Source organism: Juglans regia, chromosome 12 (assembly GCF_001411555.2).
Source record: "Juglans regia cultivar Chandler chromosome 12, Walnut 2.0, whole genome shotgun sequence".
Lineage (NCBI taxonomy): Eukaryota > Viridiplantae > Streptophyta > Magnoliopsida > Fagales > Juglandaceae > Juglans > Juglans regia.
Window position 1 is genome coordinate 19,331,336 of NC_049912.1, and position 26,280 is coordinate 19,357,615.

The window sequence follows — 26,280 nt, forward strand, 5'->3', positions numbered from 1 at the left end:
ACCAATACTAATAGTAATAGTAATACTATATACTATACTAATAGTGATTTTAATATAATATATAGTTATAGTGATATTAATACTAATATATTAAGTTAACTATACTATTATACATATATTATGTTATAACTCTTATAGTATTACTACTATCATTGAGATATAATTTTTAAAATAAAGGATTTCCTATATGCTATATCTTGAGGAAACAATATCGGAACCACCTTTAAAGCTTTATAGCATAAACGGGCTGATCAATGGATTTTCATGACTTACTAACACAAGACTCTCTATAGTTTATCGTTGTTAAAAATTTGCATCAGTGAATTTTTTACTCTTTTTTTTTTTATATATATAAATCAATGATACTTAAATGATTCTTTATATTTTTAATTTCGTTTATTAAGAAATTACAATAATCATTCAATTCTTCTATCGTTGTTTCTCTACTTTTGAATACCCTATATATGTTAGTCATTGCTTCCTTATCTTGTTTCATCAATTATTGTTTTTTATTATTATTTTTTTTTAGCAGAAACTCAAAACTTTATCATTCATCACTAAACACCAAAACATAGAGACCCAAATATTTAGATCCAACAAATATAACATTCAAAAACATACTAAAGGTAATAACAGAAACTCCACAGTCCTAGAAAAATGTTTCATTGATATATTGAATTAATTGACAATTTGCATGATATCCTCGGCGGTGAATTTGGAACCCTTGTCCTTGTCCACAACAGAGCGACCCTTGGCCTTACAGTCGAGAAGGACTTACGGTCCTTGTTGGGGCGGAGCTTGGTGATTACCACCTTGGATGGATTGATGCTGACGTTAACCGTGAACCCATTCACCTTCTCGCGGGTGATCCTCTTGATGTGTATGACCCACTTCCGGCGATACACCTGGACCACCTTGCCCTCACGACCCTTGTACATCTCGCACACCACCTGGACTTCATCGTCCTTGTGCACTAGAATCGACCGCACGTTGTACTTGCTCCTCAAGTGGAACATATATTATATATTATATAATAATACATTGATATTAAATTATAACTAATACTATATACTATATTAATAGTGATATTAATACTATATATAGTTATAATGATTACTGATTAGTATAACTATATATTAATATTTGTTATAGTGATTTTAATTTAATATAACTATATAATAGTATTAGTATAACTATCAATATAACTATATCACTAGTAATAGTAATACTATTAGTATTATTACATCACTAAAGTATCATATAGTGATATAATATTAATATAACTACTAATAATATAATGATTTGTATAGTTCTTTATATATAAACTTAAATTGGATTGCTAATTAATATATTAGTATTAGTATTAGGACATAAAATGTAATTAATATATTAGTGCATTATGTATTTATCAAAATTAATACGTTGAGAATTTATTAGGCCATCAAATGTTATTAATATATATGTTTTATGTTTAAAACATATGATAAAATAAATTTTCATGTTTAAGATTAAAATTTTATATTATAAATTATAATAACATTATCTTATATATAATTATAATTTATATTATTATATATATAATATAAAAAATATTATATATAATATTAAAAAAATTAATTTACAATATATAATATAGTGAACCGGTCCGGTCCAGTCCTAAAAAATATAGAATCGAAACTGGCCAGTTTTCGAACTAAGGAAACAGGTCCAAAATCGGACCGGTTCCACCGGTATAGGCCAATTCGGACCGATTTTTTAGTTTTCTAGTTAACTTTTACACCCCTAATTGTGAGGGGGAAATGAAGGATTATGGGAGGGTTTTTTAGGTGAGAGTTGGTTTCAATTAGCAAACTATTCAAATTTGGGGAAATCAAACGTAGGGATATACGGGTGTTTACAGTGAAAGAAATCCAATCATTATCCCAAGCAAATCTTAAAAATAATAAAATGCTAATATTATTATTAAAATAATGATTCTAAATCCTAATTTAGGACCCTATGTTACATACATAGAGGCCTAAATCGTGCAAGCACGTTAGATAAAAGAAAAATATGAATTTATAGTGGAAAAAAATGTGACTTCAAAAGCTTTCAAGGTAAATCGTAAGGTGTAAAGCGTTACTATTGTCAAAGTAGAAACGAATGAATAGTGAGATCCAAAAATTTAGTGTGTTTTATTTTATTTTATTTATTTATTGTGTTTTATTTATTTTCTTTAAGGAATTCGACCATTTTGGTTGTTGGGACTTTTTATTGGTGTTGTGGGCCAGGTTTTTTAAGTTTGTGAGTGAGGATTTCGAGCCCAGCCCATGTACTTGAAGCCCAGCCTCTCCCCCACTTGAAACGGCTCCGTTTGAGGCTGTGGAAATTTTGCATTCATTTCCTCTAAGAGCATTAGCATTGGATTGGTCATCATATTCTTTAAATTTTGACTAATATGTATTTTTTTACCTTTAGCTAATCATTCAAAACTTGAAATCTACATTTGATTAGTTATTACACTCTCTATAATAAAAAAAATATTATTATTTTTTATTATTTATATTTTTTTAATTAATTTTTATTTTATATTCATAATTTTCAATAACCTCCAACAAATCATATTCATTTTTATTTTCACAATCCAACAATCTATAATATAATAATCTCGTATGTATATAGATGGAAAAATCTTATATGAATAAAAATCTCATATGACCATATCTATAATATAATAATCTCAAAAAATACTTTCAGACTTGCTATAGTTCTTTTCATATTTGAAAAGAATAATAGATTTACTGTAACTTATAATTTGGATGAAAACAATTTAGCTAATTCAATGTGGAGCAAACATAGATGAAATTTGCTAAATTTGAAGATGAAAAAACATTTGGCTAATCTATTTTGGCTATTGGTTAAAACTTTGATATTTTATTTGTTTTCGTAAATGAGATGAGATAAGTTAAGATTAAAGTTAAAAGTTGAATTTTCTTAATATTATTTTTGTTTTAGAATTTGAAAAAGTCGAATTGTTTGTTTTTTTTTTTGTGTGAAAATTTAAAATTTTTTTAATGATTATATGAAATGAGATGAAATGAATTGGGAATAGCTGTGAAAACAAACGAAGCAGTTTCTTTTTTCTTTCCTTCCTCTTTCCTTTCCAGCGCCGAATACTGCTCTTCACCCTTCCCAGCCGTGGCCTTCTACCCCACCTCGTCGGCACCATCGCATCGTCGCCGCAACAAACTTGTCGTTGTTTGTAGTCCATAGGTATCTCTATTCCTCGATCCCGTTATTTTCGCTTCTCCCACTCTCAACCTTATTCCCCCTCCACTGTAGCCTTGACCCTCACCATCGTCATTGGTGATATCTCAGGCATCCACCACCCCATCGCCATTCCAGCTAGCCTGTTAAGCACCTTGTGCCCTATCTATGAATTCCTCTTGTATGGCTATTGGGTTGGGACTGATTTGTATTGTTGGATGTAACAAGTTGGCGTTAGAAGGAATGAGATGATGCTGTTAGAATGCAAGCAAGAAGATGCACAATAAGTGTTTGTGAAAATGGCTCAAAGGCTTGAATAACTTCTATTCATTAGGGTTATTCGAGGGAATGCCCTAGGGTTCTTTGAGGGAATGCCCTTAACCTCTGAAAGAAAAAACACTATAATTTCTCAGATGCTTTTCGATGATTCTCTCTCCCTCTCTCATTTATTTTTATTCTTCATTTCCTGACATGTAACTAACTATACAAGATAAAGTTAATATGACCCACGAAATCAATAAGAAAATAATAGTTTAAAACACACACAACACAGCTGGTGTAGATTGAGATGAGATGATTTTAAATAAAATATAAAAGTTTAAAAAAATATTATTAGAATATTATTTTTTAATATTAATATTATTTTAAAATTTTAAAAAATTAAATTATTTATTATATTTTATATAAAAATTTTAAAAATTTATTAAGATGAGACGTGACGTGAGATGAAGTAATTTCTCAATCCCACTTCACTTCACGCATGCCTTCAGTTCGAGCTCCTTCACGCTTCAGACTGTAAATAGAACCCCTCCCTCACCTTCAACTCTTCTTCTTCTGCGATCTAGGGTTCTGCCGCTGGGGTCATGACATAGCCTCAGCCGCGCTGCCTCTTGACGCCGCACCTCGTCTCGGCATCTCGACATCTCCCGTCGTCGCTGTCGTCGATCGTCTCGGAGGAGCACCACGCCGAGCCACTCAGATCTGCCGTCGCACGTCGTCCTCCTCGCCCATGCCACTGTGCCGTCACTGCTCCTCGTCGAAATTATTTTAAAATCAGGTATATGGTAAATCCAAATTCTCAGTATCCGTGGAATTACTGTATCTATAATTTCTAGAGTTTCTGAAGGTGAGTGAGTGAGTCAAGAAGAAGAAAAAAGAAAAAGGAATGGGTGCTCAGAGAAAAGGTGCAACTAGGGCAGAGGACTCCGACGAACTGGCACGTGTCCCCTTGCAGGCCATCCTCTTGGCTGATAGCTTCGCCACCAAGTTCCGTCCCATCACCCTCGAACGGCCCAAAGTACTCTCTCTCTCTCTCTCTCTCTACACACACACACACACACACCCATACCCATACATATACATGCATACACGTGCGTGTATATATGTTCGCATGTATGTGTTTATGTACGTGCTTACTTGTCTCTGTGGGATGCTGAATTATGAAACCCGTTTACATAGCTTGGTGGTTTTTGATGCCGAGGGCCTGTGCACCCCTGGATTAGTTGGGAATTTTTTCTTGGACACTCAGTGCCTTTAAAAATTATCTTTGTTTTGATACGTTTTTGGATAAACTGGTGTATTGATTCGAAAAGTTGACTTCTTTGTGCCCTGTTTGTTGCTAAGTAGAAGAAGAATAGGGATTTTGGCTTTTGGATTTTGATTTCTCCTTTGCTTTTTGATACTTGGATGAGAGTTATTTTTCTTGACAAAGCTTGACTGTATGTGGGTTAAAAGAATAAAAACATTACGTTCCTAGAATTTTTCTTCCCTCAAATTTCACTGCTATCATATGTTCGTTTATTTATTTTTTGTTTTGTGTTAGTTGATGAAATTGATATGTTTCAGTATTTAGTTCTTCCTTTTTCTCTCTGTCGATTATTTTGGAATTTTTTCTGTCGGCAATGACATGGAGTTTTTTGGTTCTTCCTATACCAATTCGCACACTTATGGAACTGTTTTGGTGTTGAAGGTATTGCTACCCTTGGTAAATGTCCCAATGATTAGTTACACCTTAGCTTGGCTTGAATCTGCTGGTGTTGAAGAGGTTATTGTTTTTTGCTGTGCTCATTCCAAGCAAGTGATTGGTTATTTGGAGAGTTCTGAGTGGCTTTCCCAGCCAAACTTCTCGGTCACGACAATAGAGTCGCACAATTCTGTCAGTGCTGGTGATGCATTGCGCTTAATTTATGAGCGTAATGTGGTATGCCCACATCTCAACTCCCAATCTTTTATCGTTTTGTCAATTATTTGTTCTTAAACAATGTAGGTCTACTTGTGTTTGCATTTAGAACTTCCTGTTTCAAAGAGTAACAATTTTTAACGTTTGTGGCTTCTGAAGATACATGGAGATTTTATCCTTATAAGTGGAGATACTGTGAGCAACATGTCACTTACTCAGGTGCTTCAGGAACACAGGGAGAGAAAAAAGAAAGATCCTAATGCTGTAATGACCATGGTTATTAAACGGTCAAAGTCTTCTCCAATCACTCGACAATCTCGACTTGGTACTGATGAGCTGTTTATGGCAATAGATCCTAATACTAAGCAGCTTTTATATTACGAGGACAAGGCAGATTATTCAAAAGCGGTCATATGTCTTGATAAGTTGCTGCTCACTGATAATTCATCAATTTCTTTGCATAATGACACACAGGTTTATTCCTTCAATCCTTCTGTCAAATACTCCAGTTTCAATTTCAGATACCGAATAAAAATAATATTTATTCTCACAATACCTGGTTCCCTGTTAGAGATAAATTCGTCCTCCCCATGGCTTTTGTATATCAGTCTTCAAAGAAATACTAGTTTTTCTCCCTATAAATAGCTGCTTTTTCAGTAAGTTATTGTTTGTTCATTATAATAACTGGAGTTTATTATAAATGATGAACAAAGGAAATGCTGTGGTGAAAAAAAAAACTGCTTGAGTTCTAATTTACATTGGTGGCCAATATCACTCGATGTCATAACATTTGTCTATAACAATTTTGTAAGCAGGTACTTGTAAAAAAAAAAAAACACAATTTTGTAAGCAGGTACAGAAAGTATTTCTTTGTCCTTGTATTCTGATTTTATAGACATCTTGGCATTGTCTCAATCCAAGATTATCTGCAATTGCTTACCCAATGAATGCACACGGCCTGCGTCTTGTACTTTGAATGACCCATTTTGGAGTGTTTCTCCTCCCGCTTCCCTTCTCCCTTTCTTTGTGAACCGTTTTTGAGGAATGGCTGGTTGCTTTTAATGTGCTCTCCATTGCATGCATAAGAAGGCAATGGATATTGTTACCGGTTAAGACCATGTTTACACTTTATCCTGTTGTGTTTTTTCTCAGTTGATGCATTGACATTCTATTTTCAATTAGTATTGCTGAGAGAAAAAGGCCAAATTAAAAAATATGGAATTAATATTAATTTTCACATCATTTAATGTCTCTTCTCTTAGCAGACTAGTGATATAATTCTATACTGAATTATTTTTGCTGAACCATTAGCACTTTCACTGTAGGATTGCTATATTGATATCTGCTCACCAGAAGTGCTCAGCCTTTTTACAGACAATTTTGACTATCAACATCTACGGCGCCATTTTGTTAAGGGATTGCTTGTTGATGATGTACGCATTGCTTATTATACATATCTTCTGTAAGCTTAATTTATTTACCGTCGTGTATATATTATGCTGGTATACTGACATGTGTATAAAAAAAAAGGAAAAATGCTGGTACACTAACATGCACTCACTTTTCTTCAAATTTGTATATGTTGCGAAGACATGAATAGAGACGCAAACTTTCACAAACATGCCAGAATATAATGGCTCCCATTGCCAATTGTTGTAATACCTTGGATTGCGTATAGAGAGGTGGTGAATAAGATTCCACATTGTGGATGGGAGAAGTTTAAGCGTTTTATAATGGTTCCAAGGGACTCCAATTATAACATTGACTAATCATTTTGGAGTATGAGTCCATATGTGGCTTGGGTCTTCCTTGGGTTGTTTTTTTTTTTTTTTGATAAGTAATCAAGAAGTTTTATTCATAATAATAGGCAAAACCCAAATACACATGAAGTATTCATGAGAAATACCTATCTATAATGTAAAATTGAAAGAAGAAAATCATGGACATTAAATCCATTACAAACAATAGCCCCCACCCAAGAAAACAATGTTTTAAAGGAAAAAACTTTCAGCTCCTCCATTGTTCTCTCTTGGTTTTCAAAGCTTCTATCATTTCGCTCCTGCCAAATACACTAACACATACATATATGGACCATTTTCCATATTGCTGCAACTTGTGTATTTCCTCGAAGGCCTATCCAGCATGCTAGAAAGTCCAACAATCTGCCGGGCATAACCCATGATAAACCAAGTCCTGTAAAAAAATCATCCCAAAGAGTCCTAGCCACCTCGCAATGTAGAAACAAATGATTAACAGGTTCACCATCTTTCTTGCACATATAACACCAGTCTAATACCATTAATCGACGTCTCCTGAGATTATTCGTGGTGAGAATTTTGTCCAAAGCTGCTGTCCAAACAAAAAAGCTACTTTTGAAGGAGTTTTGGTCTGCCAGATGCTCTTCCATGGGAATGAGAGCCTACTTGGGTCCGATAAAACTCTGTGAAATGATCGGACTGTAAATTTACCTTTTTTGGAAGGGCTCCAAAACATCCTATCCATCATACCCTCGGTCATACGTATTGAATACAAAGCTGCATAGAAGTCTGAAATAACCTCCAACTCCCAATCTTGGGTTGCCCTAGTGAAGTCCACATTCCATTGAGGGGAGCCATTAGAAAAAGCCAAAAGGTCTGCTATCGCTGCATCCTTTATTCGTGCTAACTCAAAAATAGCAGGGAAGGTGTCTTTGAGACAACTTTCACCACACCATTTATCATGCCAAAATCTGACGCGAGAGCCATCGCCCACAACAGTATGTGTCTGTCTCCTAAAAATCTCCCAACCGTTCCTAATGTTTTTCCACAACCCTGAACCACGTACCTCATTTGAGCACCAACCACCCCATGCTTCCCCAACCTGTGCATCAATAACAGACTTCCACATAACCCCCCGTTCTTGTTGGTACCGCCACAACTATTTATCCAATAAAGCTTGGTTGAATTTCATCAAATTATGAATATCCAAACCACCCCCAGAAACTGGAATGCATATCGTGTTCCAATTGACCAGATGAAACTTGAACTCATCCTCCAAACCACTCCATGAGAAATCACGTTGTAACTTCTCAATATGGTTGGCAATCTTTGTTGGGAGTGGGAAAAACGACAAAAAATAGGTGGGTAGGTTAGAGAGAGTACTTTTAATCAATATAAGCCTATCACCTTTCGATAAATACAATCTCTTCCAAGATGCCAGCCTACGCTCCACCTTTTCAACCACTGGATCCCAAATCTGCTTTGATTTGAAGGAGGCATCCAATGGTAATCCAAGGTATTGAAGAGGTAGAGAAGATACCTTACATCTCAAGAGAGAGGCTAGAGTTGCCAAATCAGGAACATTACCCACTGGCACCATCTCAGACTTTGCCAAATTAACTTTCAAACCCGAAACGACTTCGAAACAAAGAAGTAGAGCCCTCAAAGATTGGATATGCCCAAGATTTGCTCCACAGAATAAAAGAGTGTCATCAACAATAGCAAATGAGAAATATTAAGAGGACTATTCCCCACCGGGAAACCGTGGAGAGAGTCGCCTTCCAAAAGACCTACAATCATCTTACTGAGGGCTTCCATGACAAATAGGAAGAGTAATGGCGATAGTGGGTCTCCCTGTCTCAACCCTCGAGAGGGGTTAAAGAAGTCCGCTGGAGAACAGTTCACCAAGATAGAGAATCGAGCTGTTGAGATACAAAACTCTATCCATTTCCTCCATCTCTCTCCAAAACCACATCTTTCAAGTAAATAGAGCAGAAATTTCCAGTTGACATGATCATAGGCTTTTTCCATGTCTAGTTTGCAGATTAACCCAGGTTCCCGAGATTTGAGACATCCGTCCAACACCTCATTTGCAATTAGAACCGAGTCAATGATTTGTCTACCTTTAACAAATGCGTTTTGTGGCTTCGAGATTAACTTTTCCATCACCATACTCAATCTATTTGCTAGCACTTTGGAGAGAATCTTATAGATCCTAGTCACAAGGCTAATAGGATGATAATCACAAACATCCACTAACCTCACCTTTTTTGGTATGAGTGCTAAGAAGGTGGCATTGAGGCTTCTTTCAAAACTAGCATAAAAATGGAGCTCTTGAAAAACCCGCATAAGATCACCCTTGATCACTTCCCAATAGGTTTGGAAGAAACCCATGGTAAAACCATCAGAGCCAGGAGCCTTATCATTAGCCATGCCACGAACAACTTTGCATACTTCATCATCTTCAAAGGGCCTCTCCAACCACTTTGCACCCTGTTGATCTAAAGTGGAGAAAGTCAACCCATCTACTAACGGTCTCCAAGATTGTTGTTTGGTTAGGAGATGTTCATAATATTGTCCCATGTGCTCCTCAATATTTGGCTGATCTGAAAAAACTACACCATCAACCATTAAAGTATCAACAACGTTGATCCTCCGATGCGAATTAGCCACCCTGTGAAAGAATTTTGTGCATCTATCTCCCTCCTTAAGCCATAAAGCCCTAGATTTTTGTCTCCAAGAGGTCTCTTCCATTAGTAATACTCTTTCAAGATTTGTAATTAACTGTCTCTTGCGAACTTTTTCAGCTTCGTTCAGAATTCTTGCCTCCCCCTCTCCCTCCAGGCCTTGTAACTCCTCCGTAAGGGAACGTCGTTGTAATATAATATTGCCAAACTCTTGTTCATAACTTCAAGTCATATTTCAGAGCTTTTAGTTTCCTTGCCAGAATGTAGCTTGGAGATCCTTGAAATTCATACGAAGACCACCATTGCCTGACCTTGTCTACAAAACTGTCAGATTTGAGCCATATATTTTCAAATTTGAAATACCTTCTACCTCCTTGGATGCCTCCACAATCCAAAAGGATAGGGAAGTGGTCGGAACAAACTCTAGGTAATCGTCTTTGAATAACTTCAGGAAAGTGTGATTCCCAATCTGAAGTTAACAAAAATCTATCGATTCTCGACCAAGAAGGGATATCTTGAGTGTTGGACCAAGTATATAAACCTCTCGTTAGTGGAATATCCATGAGCTCCTGTTTTGAAATTAAACTAGAGAATTCCCTCATAGCGGGAGTGATGTGGGTTGTACCTCACCGTTCGCTCGGGAAACGAGATACATTGAAGTCTCCCCCTATACAACTTGGTAATTCCCACCAACTAAGGATTCTGGCCAATTCTTCCCACAATAAGCTTCTTTCTGAGTCACTATTCAGACCGTATACAGGTGCAAATGACCAACATAACCCATCTTCTACATTTACAAATGAGCGCACCACAATGAATTCACCCACACATTCCTCTACTCTTTCCACCACTCTCTTATTGAACATGATAAGAATACCACCCGATGCACCTTTGGAAGGTAGATATGACCATCCAACATGATGGCCTCTCCACAAACTACGAATTATTTGCCTTGTAATTAGTTCAAGCTTGGTCTCTTGCAAGCAAATGATATCACCCTGCCATTGTCGAAGTAAGTTTCTGACTTGGAGTTGTTTGGCCTGCTCGTTCAGCCCCCTTACATTCCAAGATATAATTTTTGGTTTCATAACAAAACCATCGTAGCCCTTCCCTTCCCACGCCCTCGACAAGAACTACGCTCCCCTCCATCATCGTTCATATCCCACATAAGCCTCTTAAGTTCTCTCTCTCTCTTTTTGTCCAAAGCCTACGAGGTATCAGCTTTAGTATGTGTATTTGCAGCTTCAACAGCTGTGAGTGAAGCCAAAAATTCATCTTCTAACCCCACACATGTAATCCCAACAAGATGTTTGATCTCCATAGCTGTTTGTATTACTCAATCTGAAACCCTAGGATGAAACGATTTCAATGGAGTGGGTTCTATCCCCTCAATAGGGCACCTGCCCCTCACTGTATTCACCCTTCCTTCGATCATCATCTCCCCTCTATTTGGAGGGTCACAAACCACCAAAATACCTTCCATTGCACTATCCTCTGAATTACCTAGCCTTCCCCCACTGTGATGGTCCTCCAAATTGAGTTTCACGGCAGCTGGAGAAAGTTCCGGTGTCAAACACACTATCTGGGCAGTTGAGGACACTAGGGGTGGCCCAGAACATACCGCCGGCAAGTTCTGTGATTGTTCATAGTTTTTCGACCCACCCAACAGCTCTCCCATCCTTTCCGCTGTAGCCTCTCATGAAATAGAACTTTCCATAGACGCTGGCGACAACGTTATTGTCATTGTGATGACAGGAGTCAACCCAAATGGGTCCGTCGCCCCCTTTTGTGCCACCCCACGAGCCGTTGATCCTCCCGATGACATACTTGTTCTCTCCTCCGTAGCTTCATAAGCTCTTGTAGGAAATGTGGGATTGGGTCATCAGGGGGCTGGATTAAGGCTGAAAGCCAAGGTGGGCCTTGGCCTGGGTCGTTCACGCCAGGCCCAACCCAAGATGAGGTGGCGCCTCAAGAGGGTTGGGCCTTCACCTGTGAAGGGCTCGAAAGCCATAGGGCCGTGTGGGCTACTAGCCCAACAACGGCAACTGTTGCTTACAACCATCGACGGCTCGGCGCCGTCGTCCTCAGGGACTGCCTCCGGTGATATTTGCGGCAGAAACCTAGTGCCGGAAGCGGATTTGTGTAAAAGGGTGCACATCTGATGGGGAAGTTACCGGAAGCTTCTTCGACTTGTGGGGTGGTACAGAATGGTGCGATGGACCCCTTTGGGTTGACTCCACCCATCACGACGGTAATAACGACGTCGCCGGCGTCTGTGGAAACGTCTTTCTCGCATGCATGGTATCAGAGCTTAATCCAACTAAAATTATGGGACTTGACCTGTGGCACCTATATGATGGAATGGCCTGGCGAGGACACCAAGGGTTAAAAGGGTGGAGATTGTAATAACCTGGATTGTGTATAGGATGGTGGTGAATGGAATTCCACATTGCTTGGTAGTGTTCATAGGGAGAAGTTTGAACCTTTTATAATGTTTCCAAGGGCTCCAATTTTAACGTTGATTAATCCTATCAGAGAATGTGCCTAGACGTAGCTTGAGCCTTCCTTCGGTCATTACAAATGTCTCCTTATATTATTTTTAAATGTTTTTAATTGTAAATGAAGACTTGTTAGATTAGAAAATGTTAACAAAAGCTCTATTTCTTGCAGCAGCATTTGTCCATAAAACTTTTGTGATATCTAGGATAAAACAGTGGCCATTTGAATGCATGTGTTATGTTTTCCTTTTTGTGCACTGAATGAAAAAAATATTTTTTTTTATCCATTTTCATTGATGAAATATGTTGTTACATTTCCTGATAATTTCTCACTGTTTTTTTTTTTTTTTGCTTTGAGTAATGCTAAATACAGTCGTTAAGTTCGTAAGCGCCGCTCAATCGTTTTGAAAAAGAGTGAGGTTCACTATTAAAAAATTAGGTTTTTTTTTTCTTCTTCTTCTTCTTCATGTGGGTCCCATATTTATTCACTTTTTTAAAAAAGATTGTGTGGCACTTGCGCACTCTACGACTGCAAATATAATTTCTCATTAAGAATCTCTCTTCATTTTGGGTTATTGTATATGAACTTGAAACATAAACTATTCTTTTTTACAATGAACAACATTTTCTTTATTTATAATTGCTTAAATCATGTAAAAAGTATGCTCTGCTAATTGGATAAGTTTTCTCTTGTTTTTGATCTTTTTCATCTCAAAATTGTAAGATTCGGTTTTCTGTATTAGATTATGGGCTACAAAATATTCACACATGAAATTCACTCGAGTTATGCGGCTAGAATTGATAACTTCCGAAGCTATGACACTATTAGTAAGGACATAATTCAAAGGTGGACATACCCATTTGTGCCAGATGTTAAATTTGGTGGGAATTCTGCCACTAAACTGGAAAGACAGGGGATGTATCGAGCATCAGGTAAGCATCAAAAGATCTAATTGGTTGAAACCTGCGTATTTAATTAGAAATTTTTATATTTTGCACTGTAATTTCTACATTAAATGTGATTTTTTTTTTTTTTTTTTGTGTTTTTTGCCCCCAGAAGTGGTGCAATCGCGGTCTGCAGAAATTGGTCCTTTTACTGTCATTGGAAATGGTACCAAAATTGGGAGTAACACTAAAATTTCAAATTCAGTTGTTGGGGAAGGATGTACTATAGGATCAAATGTCTCAATAGAAGGTTCTTATATTTGGAATAATGTCACTATTGAAGATAACTGTAAGCTAATGCATGCAATAGTATGTGATGGAGTGGTTATGAAGTCAGGAGCAGTGTTGGAACCTGGTGTAGTTTTGTCTTTTAAGGTATGTGCCTATATAACCCTGCGTTCCCTCTTTTTGAACTGCCAAATTATTATTCTCCTGCGTCTGTTGTACTGTTGGATTGCTTCCCAAACTACATGCCACCAAGTTAACTAACCCTGATACAGGTCCATATCTCGGACTAAAAATTTTAGTTGTGAGGGTATAAACTCATTTGAAATGGGATAGAGTGATACTGTTATGGGATTAAAATCCCTCTGTGGATGTTTGATAGCATATTTTATGGATTTGGGATTTCAAAAGTGCTATATAAGCCAAGATAGTGATCCACTTCTATTAGATATCAACCAATATGGATTCATTAGTCGATACATCTTTGGTTATGAGATTGAGCAGAGTACTCTTAAACTATTATTATTATTTTTTACATTTTGCTCTTCTTCTAGACATTGAGTTAAATTCTGCATTGATCATTATGAATGCCACTGTATTTTTGTCTCTTCTTCTCTGTACATTCATGTTCTCTTATCATTGTTGCATGAAAGCTAAATAAGCTAATTTAAGGTGGAGATTTTCTTCACAAGAAAGGAGAGCAATTAAAGTTACAATATAGTAGAAGCATGTAAAGAAGTGAACAAGAAAAACCTTAAGGATGGACATCTGCTCTTGGGGCAAACTTGACTCTAAATTGGTGGCACCCTGTTTTTAGCTGAAAAATCCACCTGATTGGCTGACTGTGAACCAAATTAATTAATAAAACCTAACTTTGTATCTGATTTGTTCAGTTGTTATGGTACAATTATTGAAAGTTATGGTCCTTTTCTGATTTAGTTTACCATACTTAGTACTGCGTTTTGACATTTCTTGTGCTCCAGGTTGTAATAGGGCAACAATTCGTTGTTCCTTCATACTCAAAGGTATCTTTACATGAACAGCCGATTAAGCAAGATAGTGACGAGGAGCTGGAGTATGCCGACAATAGCAGTGGGATTGGGGAACTTTCATGTAATGTTCACTGCATCACATCCCTTTACCTACTTTTCTGTACCAGAACTCATCAATTGCCTTTGCAGAGGATATGATTATGATGTAGGGATCTTAAGTTTACTGATTGTATTATAAATCTTTCATGGTATTAGCCTCTTATCTTCCTTAAAGTGGGCGTGCCTTGAAGTGATGAGTAATGGTTGGCTTGGCTTATTAAGCATTTGGATGGAAATAGCTTTTTTGTTGGGGTTATCTACACACACATGCGCACAAAAAAAAAAACATTATATATTTAGAATAGATAAATTAAATACTTCTATCTATCAAAGAAATAAAAATGAAAGGGAACTTTCTTTATTGATTAATGCTCGACTAAAATAGATTCATGAACGGAATCGAATTTGCAGTATTTACAGAAATCGATACTTATACTTTACTAATTTAAGCAAAATTTAGAAGCTACACCTTCAAAGATTGTAGACTTGTTTGAAAGATTTGGATCTATAAAAATGTCACCATCGAATATGAAAATAAGTGAGACACGATAAACTTGATGGGGTGCTTTCCTCTCATTATTTCATTATTTATCTCTGTCTGGGTGTGTAAATTGACTCTTATTGTGTTTTTCTGAAGGCTGAAGTATTTGAACTATTTGTATTTATTTGCTGCTAATAACCTACAAATGGATTCTGAAACATCAGGTTTGTTATGGTAGATGGTGCAGGATTGTTTTAGTACAAATGCTTCCTTATCTGTATTATTTAATTTCCTCATACTTATAAAAAAAAAAAAATTATTTAATTTCCTCATAATTCTTCTGCTCTGTACTAATTGCTGACTATACAATTTTTGAAATGCTATTTTGCATTATTGTAAGTCGTTTTATGTGCAGCAATTGCAGGTACAGTGGATAAGTCAAATGGGGTGATGTCATCCCAATTATCTGGGGAACAATGTCAGCCTACAGACGAGGTTAGCTGTCAGACTGATATTTATTTTTCTCTGGATCATGGACTAGCCTGATACTGTTAAATTATATCTGGACTTATTTCTATCACTTAGTGATAGATTTGTCACTAATCGGTACATGAATTATGATCTGATAATGAATATCATTTTGTTCTCCCCCCCTTTTAAATTATCAAATAAAACCCAAAAAGGATTGGCCCTTTCTAGGCATGATATAGTTTATCATTTACTCATACCATTTACTATTATCAATCAGCTTGGTACAGGTGGGATTGGATATGTTTGGTCAATATGTGAAGGAAGCCACGAAGAAGAATGGAGGCATTCAATTGCACCGATTCCTGCAGATAAACTTGCTGAGGCAATTCAAACTACAGAAGATGATCTAGAGTTGATCACTCAAGATGGTAGTGTTCTCCCAGCTTCAGGAGAGTTGAAACTTGACTCCATCGATTCAGATGATGTTGATAATGAAGATTCTAGAGATGACTCTATCGACTTTGAGAAAGAGGTGATTATGTCAACCAGAAATGATGATGGTAGTGGAGATACACCTTTGCACAGGATGAGCATTTATTGATCCATTTTCATTTGCAGGTTGAAGCAACTTTTCTACGGGCTGTGCATGAAAATATTAAAGAAGACCATGTAATCTTAGAAGTGAACTCATTGCGGTATGTTACTTTTGCTCGTAATTTTTCACCTGTTTTTATTGATCATTCATTTTTTTAATTTGTAAGTTATGCAACTTCCACACGCTTACACTTCATCCTTCCCACTTTAATGTTTCTCATCTCAGTTACTTATATAAAAAAAGGTTTCTCGTCTTGGTATGGTTCACTAACTTATTTTCCTAATGTGCTCGTCAAACTATCCTCTCCCTCCTTCCCTATTTTTTATTCATTTGGTGAGTTCACATTTGGTCCTTTATTCTTATGGCCATCTGTTATGGATTTCAATGGAGCTAGTTTTCATGACTTTCTTGTTCCAATTTCTAGCACTACAACTCATGTAGGTGTTTTCTCTTGATACTTCTTGTGTACTCGGGCTATGCCTATTTTATTGATTCAATAATAATTTTATTGACCTATAAAAAAAATTATTGATTTTGTTATTGTTGTTTGCATGTTCACTTTTTGTGGTCTCCATGTTTCAAGCTTATAAGGGAATTGGGAATCAACTCAGACGGTATAATGTAAAAGGCAGATCTAAGAACTTTTGTTTTTATTTAAGATCTGAGAATTATGCTTAAAAACCAAACTGAATCAAATGATACATATGTTGCATCACCCACTAAATAGAATGGAAGAACAAACAACAATCTGGGGTCAGCTACTGCCGGGATTTAAGCAAGTTCCCGTTCAGATCTACCTGATTGGATGTATGTTATTCCTCTCCTACCAAGTTGTCTGCATGATGCAAAGAGAAACTGCCCCCCAGGCCCCAAGTCTCACTTTTCTCATGATAGAGTCTACTTTTGCAACTTGCAAAAACCTATATTACAGTTTAAAGTATCACCTGACACTCCAAATAAAGATACAATATGACCATAATGCTTTTGACACTGTTTTACAGTCTCACTACAGAACTTACCCATGCAACATTTGTCTACAACATTGTTTCCTCTTTCTCGTGTTATCAGTATACCGAGGAAGCTTTGTCTGATGCGTACAATGTTGCATGTGCTAAGAATGCTTTTATGGCTGACCATACAGAGATATTTAGTGATTTCCCTTAGTGGAATCCACTAAGGCCAACTTTAATCTACTATATTCTACTAGGTATAAAAAAGAATCGATGATATTTTATCTCTCCTAGAATTTTCTCTCCGTACACATGCACACTTTTTTCTTCTCGTTGCTTCCTGGAACGTTTTCTTCATCGTCAATGTTATGTTAATAATTGGTTGAGGTGTTGTGGTGATTAAGATGGGTTGTCCTGTAGAGGTGGTGATTGAATCCAAATATTTTATTTTATCAAAGGCTAGGGGTGGAATGCTGCGAGTCACCGAAAGAAACTGGAAGACAGAACATATGGTTCTGCTGGGTCCATCTTCAGTGCAGTGGCTTGGGAAGGTGTTGGAGGAGAGCATGAAAGGAGGTAGAAAGGAGGTGTATTCAACAACTAGAGAAGGATACTGTAGTATTATTGCCTAGCATTGCTCAAATCGAAGAGGGAGATATCTTGAGGTTGTTGAGTATAATCAGGGGAGAAGGAATGTCTTATGCATTCCAGAAGGTGAGAATGGTTGGGGGTGGAGGAAGATGTGGGAGGTGCTGTTAGAGCCGAGAAAGGAGTTTCTTGGTGGAGGTCAGTCGAATGTTGTCAAGGGGGCGTTGTGGCACCAAACATGGTCATACAAGGAGGCGCTCTCCTCGACGACGCCAAACGTGGTGAGGAGAGGTGATGGTGGCGGGAGGGGCTTTGTCAGGGGACATGGGCATTGTGAAGCTCCATCGAAGCTGTACTGTGCGCTGAGCCACTCCCATGGTAGAAGTTCTATGGCATGTCAGGAGGCATGGGAGGTTTGTAGGTTGCTGTTGGAGGTGCAGGGGCAGTTACAGCTTCTGCAGAAGGATATGGCTGAAGTACTTGATATTGTCGGGCTGTTTAAGGTGAGGGATGAGATCGTTGAGAAGGGGGACTTAAAAGGAAAAATGAAGACAACGGGTGTTGGGCTTAGAAAAGCCCAAAGTGAGGCCCAATGGAAAGTTAAGGGTAGTAAGGGTCGGGTTGTTTGGCGTCAGATGGGTGGGCCTACTTGGTCTAAGGCCAGGCAGAAGGCATCATTGAGTTCGGGCCCCTGTGATGGGGCTGGGCTGTCAAAACCCAGGGCCCATTGTGATAGGCCTGGGTTCGAGGCGAGTCTTTCTCAGCCCACGGAAGGTGCACGAGGCATCGAGAGCCCCAACCTAGTACATCTTGCCGCGCTACAAAGCCTCGACTTCGTGCCGGAAAGCTTGCCGTCGGTGGAGGATCAGGTGAAGGTTGCACAAACAGCGCCGACGGAGGGGACGAAGGTCGCCGATGATGGTCCGCCGGTGTCCTGTGCGCAAAAGGCGCTGGTGGAGTTCGGATCGGGTTTCTCTCCACTGAAGGAAGCTTAGACGTCGCTGATGATTGGAGGAGACGCGGGGTTGGCTTAGGCGAACCTGTCTGTTAGATTGTGTGAGGATTTCTAGTTGGCTGAAGAGGAAGATGATTCGGTCGACCTTATGCATTCGATGGAGGATGAATTTTTTCTCCTTGAGGCTTGCGATCAGGTGATTATGCATTCAGGGGAGGATGAATTTTTTCTCCCTCAGGCTTGCGATCAGGTGGGATTGGATGGGATCTCGATGGGTGAAGAGTTTCATAGTTTTCAGATTAATAGGAGGGGGATTCCTATTCCATTAAACTACTGTTATCCAGACCAAGCCTCAAATTGGGTCTTAAATAAGGTGAAGGAGATCCAACATTACGTGGGGATTAATTGTGAGGGGTATGAAGAGCAATTCATAGCATTGTTAACTGCTATGGAAGCTGGACATCAACACAAAAGGAAGGGGGACTCAAAGAAAAATCGGGAGCTGAAAAAATTGGCGTGGTCGATGAATTCGAAGGGGAGCTCTAGTAGGAGTAGGGTAAAAGGAAAGGGGCTGGCTGTTCCCAAATGAAGCCTAAGATTGTGTCTTGGAATGTGCATGGGCTTAACGAGTTAGATAAGCGCCACCGGGTTCGGCACTTGCTTCGTGAGTGGAAAGCGGACATTGTGTGTTTACAGGAGACGAAGCAAGTGTATCATCTGCAAACAACAAATGAGAAATAGTAGTAATACCCCTACTCGAGGATCCAACCTGAAAACCAGTTACAAAACCATTATCCACCACAGCCGAGATCATCCTGCTTAGTGCATTCATAACAATAACAAAATGTAGAGGAGATAACGGATCCCCTTGTCTCAAACCACGAGAACTCGCAAAATAGCCCTCTGGACTGCCATTGATCAACACATAGAATCTTGCCGTGGAAATACACTAGCTGATCCAGGACCTCCATCTCTTCCCAAAACCACACCTACCCAGTAGATAAAGAAGAAAATCCCAAACATGATCATACGCCTTTTCCATATCTAACTTACACAGAATCCCTGAACTCCCCATCCTTCAATCTATTGTCTAGACATTCATTAGCAATTAGAACCGCATCAAGAATCTGTCTCCCCTTTACAAATGCATTTTGGGGCTTAGTTACAATCTTCCCCAACACCACACTTAACCGATTAGCAGGTACTTTAGAAATAATCTTGTAGACTCTATTCACTAGGCTAATAGGCTGATAATCTATAATCTCACAAGCCCCCACATTTTTAGGAATTAATGCAAGAAAAGTGGTGTTAAGACTTTTCTCAAATTTTCCAACCGAGTACAACTCCTGAAACACCTTCAAAAGATCTTTTTTTATAACCTCCCAACATTCTTGAAAAAACTCCATAAAGAAACCATCAGGTCTGGGGGCCTTGTCTTTTACCATATTCCTGACTACATCATACACCTCTTCCTCCTCAAAAGCCCTCTTCATCCTATCTACATCCCCAGTCTCAATAGTGTCAAAAGCCAACCCATCAAGAGTAGGCTTCCACCCCACCTGCTCAGTAAGGAGCTTCTCAAAGAAATCAATAACATGATCTTTGATAACTTCCTCTTCCCTACACTCCACCTCCTCAATATTCAGTACCTCAATTTTATTATTTCTTCTATGCGAGTTTGCAATTTGATGGAAGAACTTCGTACTCCGATCCCCTTCTCTTAACCATAATGCTCTTGACTTTTGACGCCAAGACATTTCTTCTTGTAAAATAATCCTCTCAAGATCTGCGACCAACACAATTCTTTGTGATTGCTCCTCCTCAGAAAGTGGCCTCCCGTCTTGAAGTCTTTCTAATTCCTGAATTTCCAACCACTCGATATTTTTGTTCTTCCTTATGTTTCCAAAAGACTGTTTATTCCACTCCTTCAGGTCTCTTTTTAAGGCTTTCAGCTTGTTTGCAAAAATGAAACTGGTTGTACCATTGAACTGATAAGAAATCCATCATTGTTTAACCCTCTTCACAAAACCTTCAGATTTCAGCCACATATTCTCAAACTTAAAGTATCGTCTACTACTATGAATGCCTCCGCAATCCAGCAAAATAGGCCAATGATCCGAATTTAAGCGTACCAAACGTTTTTGTCATGCCTCAGGAAAATGGCTTTCCCACTCAGGTGAAATTAAAAAGCGATCCAAATGAGACCAAGTCTGGTTATTAGACCATGTGGTTGGGCCCCCTGCAAGAGGAAGGTCTATCAAATTCAAGTCAAAGATACACTCTGAGAACTCTACGCTTGCAGGCCTCACTCTTCTTCTTTCGAAGCATTCACTTTGAAATCTCACAACATTGAAATCACCCCATTAGACCATGTGGCTGGGCCCCCTGCAAGAGGAAGGTCTATCAAATTCAAGTCAAAGATACACTCTGAGAACTCTACGCTTGCAGGCCTCACTCTTCTTCTTCCGAAGCATTCACTTTGAAATCTCACAACATTGAAATCACCCCAATACACCATGGAAGATCCCACCAACTATGTACCCCTGCTAGTTCATCTCATAATAATCTTCTGTCAGCGTTTAGATTTGGACCATACACACCTGCAAAAGCCCATAAGAAATCATCGGACACACTTTTAAAGGAGCACGCTATCATATATCTCCCTATAAATTCCTCCACTTTCTCCACCACCCGCCTATCCCACATCACCATAATTTCTCCCGATGCCCCTAAAGAGGCCAAGTATACCCAATCCACATGAACACCGCTCCATAACTTCGCATAATCTTTCTACTTATTTTGAGGCCAATCCAGATCAGTTGCGGGCTGTGAAGGCGGTGCTCCTTTGTTTTGAAGCTGTGTCTGGCTTAAAAGTGAACTATAATAAATCCGAATTGATGCCGATTGTGGGAGTCCAGAATGTTTGAGAGCTGGCTGAGATATTGGGTTGTAAGATAGTGTCTCTTCCTATGATGTACTTGGGACTCCCGTTGGGTATAAATTCGAGGACTTGCTCGATTTGGGATACGGTGATTGAAAAAATAGAGAGGAGACTGGCAGGTTGGAAGAGAATGTACTTGTCAAAAGGAGGCCGGATTACGTTGATCAAGAGTACACTTTCTAATCTACCCTCCTATTTCTTATCCTTATTCCCTATACCGGCAAGTGTGGCCGGTAGACTTGAGAAGCTATAGAGAGATTTTCTGTGGGGGTGGGTTAGGAGAGGAATTTAAATTTCATTTAGTCAAGTGGGAGAAGGTTTGCCGTCCTATCTCTAGTGGCGGGTTGGGCATTAGAAATTTGAGGTACTAGAGAAGTTAGAGGCACCTATGGAAGTTAGGGGCTTTGGAAACACATAAGAAGAGGGTGAGAGGTCTTCCATCATCATACTCGGTTTCGATTGTGTACAAGGTCCAGGATAAGATTTTGGAAGGATGCTTGGTGTGGTAATAGTGCTCTCTAAGTTTTGTTTCCTTTACTTTTCCTGATCGCAAGTGATAAAGATGCCACGGTGGCAGCAGTTATGGGAATTTCGGGTGGGAGTACTCATTGAAATATCAATTTCATCCGGGCGGCACAAGACTGGGAGGTGGAGAGTTTTGTAGATTTGTATAGTCTGTTGTATTCTTGTCGTCCGAATATCCAGCATGAAGATGGTTTGTGGTGGACTCCTACAGGGAGAGGGGTATTCACAGTTCGTTCCTTTTATAAGGTTCTCACACAAGAACTTGAGATACAATTTCCTTGGAGAAGGCTTTGGAACAACAAGGCTCCACCCAAAGCTTCATTCTTTGTGTGGACAGCTTCCTTAAGGCAAGATTCTCACTACGGATAATCTGAGAAAGAGGATAATCATTACAGACTGGTGTTGCATGTGTAGAAGTGGGGGTGAGTCTGTGAATCTACTTTTACATTGTGAGGCTGCTAGGTCTCTCTGGCATGAGGTGTTTAAAAGATTGGATATAGCGTGGGTGATGCTAGAATCTGTGGTGGAAATGTTGGCGTGCTGGACCCCCATTCAAGGTGTGTAACAGATCAAAGCGGTTTGGAAAATGATTCCGATTTGTATCATGTGGTGCTTGTGGCAGGAACGCAATAAGCGGACATTTGAAGACAGAGAGATCTATGGGGGAGCTTAAAGTTTTCTTCTTTAGGACTCTTTGTACTTGGGAAATTGCTATGGACTTTAATGGCATGAACCTTCATGATTTCTTAGTTTCTAATGCACCTACGTAGATAGGGCATAATGACCTTTGTAATTGGCAGTTATTGCCCATTCTTGAATTAATAATACTCGTTTACTTATAAAAAAAAAAAATATTCTACTAGGTTGAGACGAGGAGGTGTAGACAAGCTTCATTGGTCCCCCTGCCAAGAGGGGGATGTTCAATGTCTGTTCTCTCTATAATGTGCTTACATCTCACAATTACAATTCCTTTCATTGGAAGAGTATCTAGAGGACTAAGGCCCCTTAATGGGCTGCACTTTTTCTTGTAAAGCCTCTCTAGGCAAGATTCTCACCATTGGTAACCTAAGAAAAAGACATCATAGTGGCTGATTGGTGCTGCATGTGTAAGAGTAGTTGGGAGTCTGTATGTAACACCCCGAGTCCAAAAGTGTGATTTATTATTATTATTATTATTATTGTTTTTGTTATTGTTATTGTTATTGTTTTATTAGATATGTCTTGAGGTAGTAAATAGTATGATCATATAAATGTATGCGTATTGTGAATATTATTGTCATATATGAAAATATGATGTGCTTATGATGGTTATCTACGCTACACTAAGAGACAAGCCAATGTTAGATTCCTTTCATGATCTTGAGGGAATATGAGATTATGCTTGAATGAATAAATTTGTTTGATTAATTGAATGTTACTAAAAATCGTATGAAAGCAATGAGATATTCATGTAGTAATTCAAGTAAGTATGCCATGTAATAGAATAGCCATATTATGCGAGCCATGTTCATGTAGTACTTAGATTGCGTATGCCATGAAATGTCATAAAATATTCAGATCATATTATGTTATGCCATGTATAAGAAAGTACCATGTTATGTTATGCCATGTATAAGGAAGTGTCATGTTATGCTATGTCATGCTATACCATGTTCAAGAATATGACATACCATGCTATGATATGTACAAGAATATGACATATTATGCCATGTTATGCTATGCCATGTACAAGAATATGCTATGTTAGAAATATTCATGAAAACCTAATAAATTTTCATGCATTAAGGAAGTTAAGAAATATTACGGTGCCACGGACTCAAGCGTGGTTAACCATAAGTTAAGTGAAACACGGACCCAAGCGTGTTTCACTCCATGTTATGCAAGTTAAGTGAAACACGGACCCAAGCGTGTTTCACTCCATGTTATGCAAGTTAAGTGAAACACGGACTCAAGCGTGTTTCACATCATGTTATGCAAGTTAAGTGAAACACGGACCCAAGCGTGTTTCACTCCATGTTATGCAAGTTAGGTGAAACACGGACCCAAGCGTGTTTCACTCCATGTTATGCAAGTTAGGTGAAACACGGACCCAAGCGTGTTTCACTCCATGATAAGACAAGATAAATAAGATATTATGCATTCACGATTACATGTTTGCCACGATTATGTATGCTTCCGCTTTTGGTCAATGATTAAAACATCTGCTATGTGAGTCTATAATGATATACGTATGTAAAATCCTTCAGAAAGTCATGTTACGTGTTTGATTGTAATCTATGAAGTTGTAGGTATGTTTTGAAGAGTCTCATAGAAATGAAATGTATGTTACAAAAATTATATTTTACGGTATGATGTGCTACTTACTGAGTATTCGACTCATTTTGTTTGTTTGTCTTCTTGTTTTCTTCTATGTCTAATTCTCGCAGATGATATCTATGATGATGCAGAGTTGGATGGCCAGGAATAGATCTAGTACAAAGACTTAGGAATGAATAAGTGATATTCACACAAGAATTAGATTCCTTTTTATGTCATTCATAGGATTAGTTTGTGTTCTTTTATTTTACGTTTAGTTGTTAAAACAATCATGTTCAATCTAGTTTTAACGTTTTGATGAATTTCAATAAATGAGGTATTTCTGGATATGAATCTCTTTACCGGGCACTAAGTTATAAATGCTAATAACATCTCTATCCTACGGGAACGGGGTGTTACACTGTAGATCATCGTTTACTCTATTGCAATTGCCAGTGCACTATGAAGTAACTTCTTCTGACATGTTGGTTTGGATTGGGTTATGCCAAAAAGATTATTGAACTTGTTTATTCTTGGAAAGGGCTAGGTGTCAGGCCACAAATCAAACCAATGAGGAAAATGGTCCCTGCTTGTCTCATGTGATGTATTTGGAGGGGAAAATGCTATCATTTTTTAGGATTGTGAACAAGCAGTGGAAGAGCTCAAAACTTCCTTGTCATCTCTTTGTTTGGATAGCTTTGATAGTATTTCTTGTATACTTCTTTTGTACTTGGATTGCTCCTTTTAATGAAGTTGTATTATTTATAAAAAACAAAATTCAATTGCCAATTGTTTTTCCAAAGTAGCGGAGTATCCACCAAATGTTAGGTTTTTTGGTAAGTTGACACCCTGATACTCTTCCAAGGAAGTTCATTGGCCAAGTACTCTAAAGTATATCTCTCAATAAAAGGAAAAACCTCAACCCCTAGGGGTTGGCTTAAGTGGTAAGAGCCTTGGTCTTGGTGGTATGCTCCCACCAAGTCTAAAGTTCGAACCTTTGAGCACTAACAATTTCTAAGGTCCATCGAACTAGAAGAATTACTTCTTGAATTATCCGATGTACACTTGTGGAAAATTCCTTGCCCAGGGTCTGTGCGCCCCAGGTATTTTTCGGGACTTTGTTCCGGACACCCGGTGCCAATAAAAAAATAAGAGGACAAACCTCAAACCTTTTTTGAAAGCCTTCAACTACTAGTATTTTAGGCTACATTTGGGTAGTGAGGTGATCTCAGATGATCTGTGAATGATAGTAAAAAAGTAGTGAAAAAGTAATGATAAAATATTGAATAGTAGTGAAAAGTAGGTGAAAAGTAATGATTAAATATTGAATAGTAGTCCTCTACCCAAACACAGCCTTAGAGTTCAACATCTCCAAGAAAATGTGGAGTGACTGAAGATGTCAATCTCACAAAGATCTCTAAAATCTAATCTGCAAATCTCGAGCTACTTCACATGATATTAAAACCCTAAAATCTTATGTTTGCAAAACCGTACATGGAAATAAGATAAGTTTGTTATACACTGACATTGTGGATTAGATGCGGATTTAGTTGGGTTGAATTGAGGATAGGATGCTTTTGTGTTCAGTGTGGATTTTTTGCTGATGATGTAACTTTGTTGCAAATTTAAATGGCAGGTTGTCGTACAATAAGTTATTCGCCGACTGTGCTGGAGCTATATTCTATTCAATGATGAAATTGGCGTTAGAAACTCCGCATACTTCAGCTAGTAAGTTTTTGTGTGTCATGATTTTAATGTATACAGTCAGGTGGAGGTTATTTCTGATTTGATTTCAAATAATACTCTTTATAATTGAAAGCTTAATCTCTTTCTGAGTTTGGGTGAATAATG

General features: G+C 38.2%; 1 protein-coding gene and 1 pseudogene across 5 annotated transcripts in view; one reads left to right on the plus strand and one right to left on the minus strand.

Annotated features, from left to right (window-relative positions):
• Nucleotides 1–678: 678 nt before the first annotated feature.
• On the minus strand, nt 679–1,016 carry LOC108994729 (annotated as a pseudogene).
• Nucleotides 1,017–3,959: 2,943 nt separating this feature from the next.
• Nucleotides 3,960–26,280, plus strand: part of LOC108994766 (translation initiation factor eIF-2B subunit epsilon) — a 29,195-nt gene continuing 6,874 nt past the window's right edge. For 3 of the 5 annotated variants that reach the window (XM_018970086.2, XM_018970093.2, XM_035683884.1), the window contains exons 1-12: nt 3,961–4,303; nt 4,373–4,543; nt 5,216–5,446; nt 5,585–5,899; nt 6,751–6,858; nt 13,111–13,300; nt 13,425–13,687; nt 14,521–14,650; nt 15,525–15,604; nt 15,858–16,112; nt 16,199–16,275; nt 26,066–26,157. In XM_018970086.2, coding sequence (XP_018825631.1) covers nt 4,412–4,543; nt 5,216–5,446; nt 5,585–5,899; nt 6,751–6,858; nt 13,111–13,300; nt 13,425–13,687; nt 14,521–14,650; nt 15,525–15,604; nt 15,858–16,112; nt 16,199–16,275; nt 26,066–26,157 — 1,873 coding nt within the window. In that variant the 5' untranslated portion in view covers nt 3,961–4,303; nt 4,373–4,411. Of the gene's footprint in view, nt 4,544–5,215; nt 5,447–5,584; nt 5,900–6,750; nt 6,859–13,110; nt 13,301–13,424; nt 13,688–14,520; nt 14,651–15,524; nt 15,605–15,857; nt 16,113–16,198; nt 16,276–26,065; nt 26,158–26,280 lie in introns of all 5 variants that reach the window. The other 2 variants (XM_018970090.2, XM_035683885.1) reach the window with 2 other exon arrangements.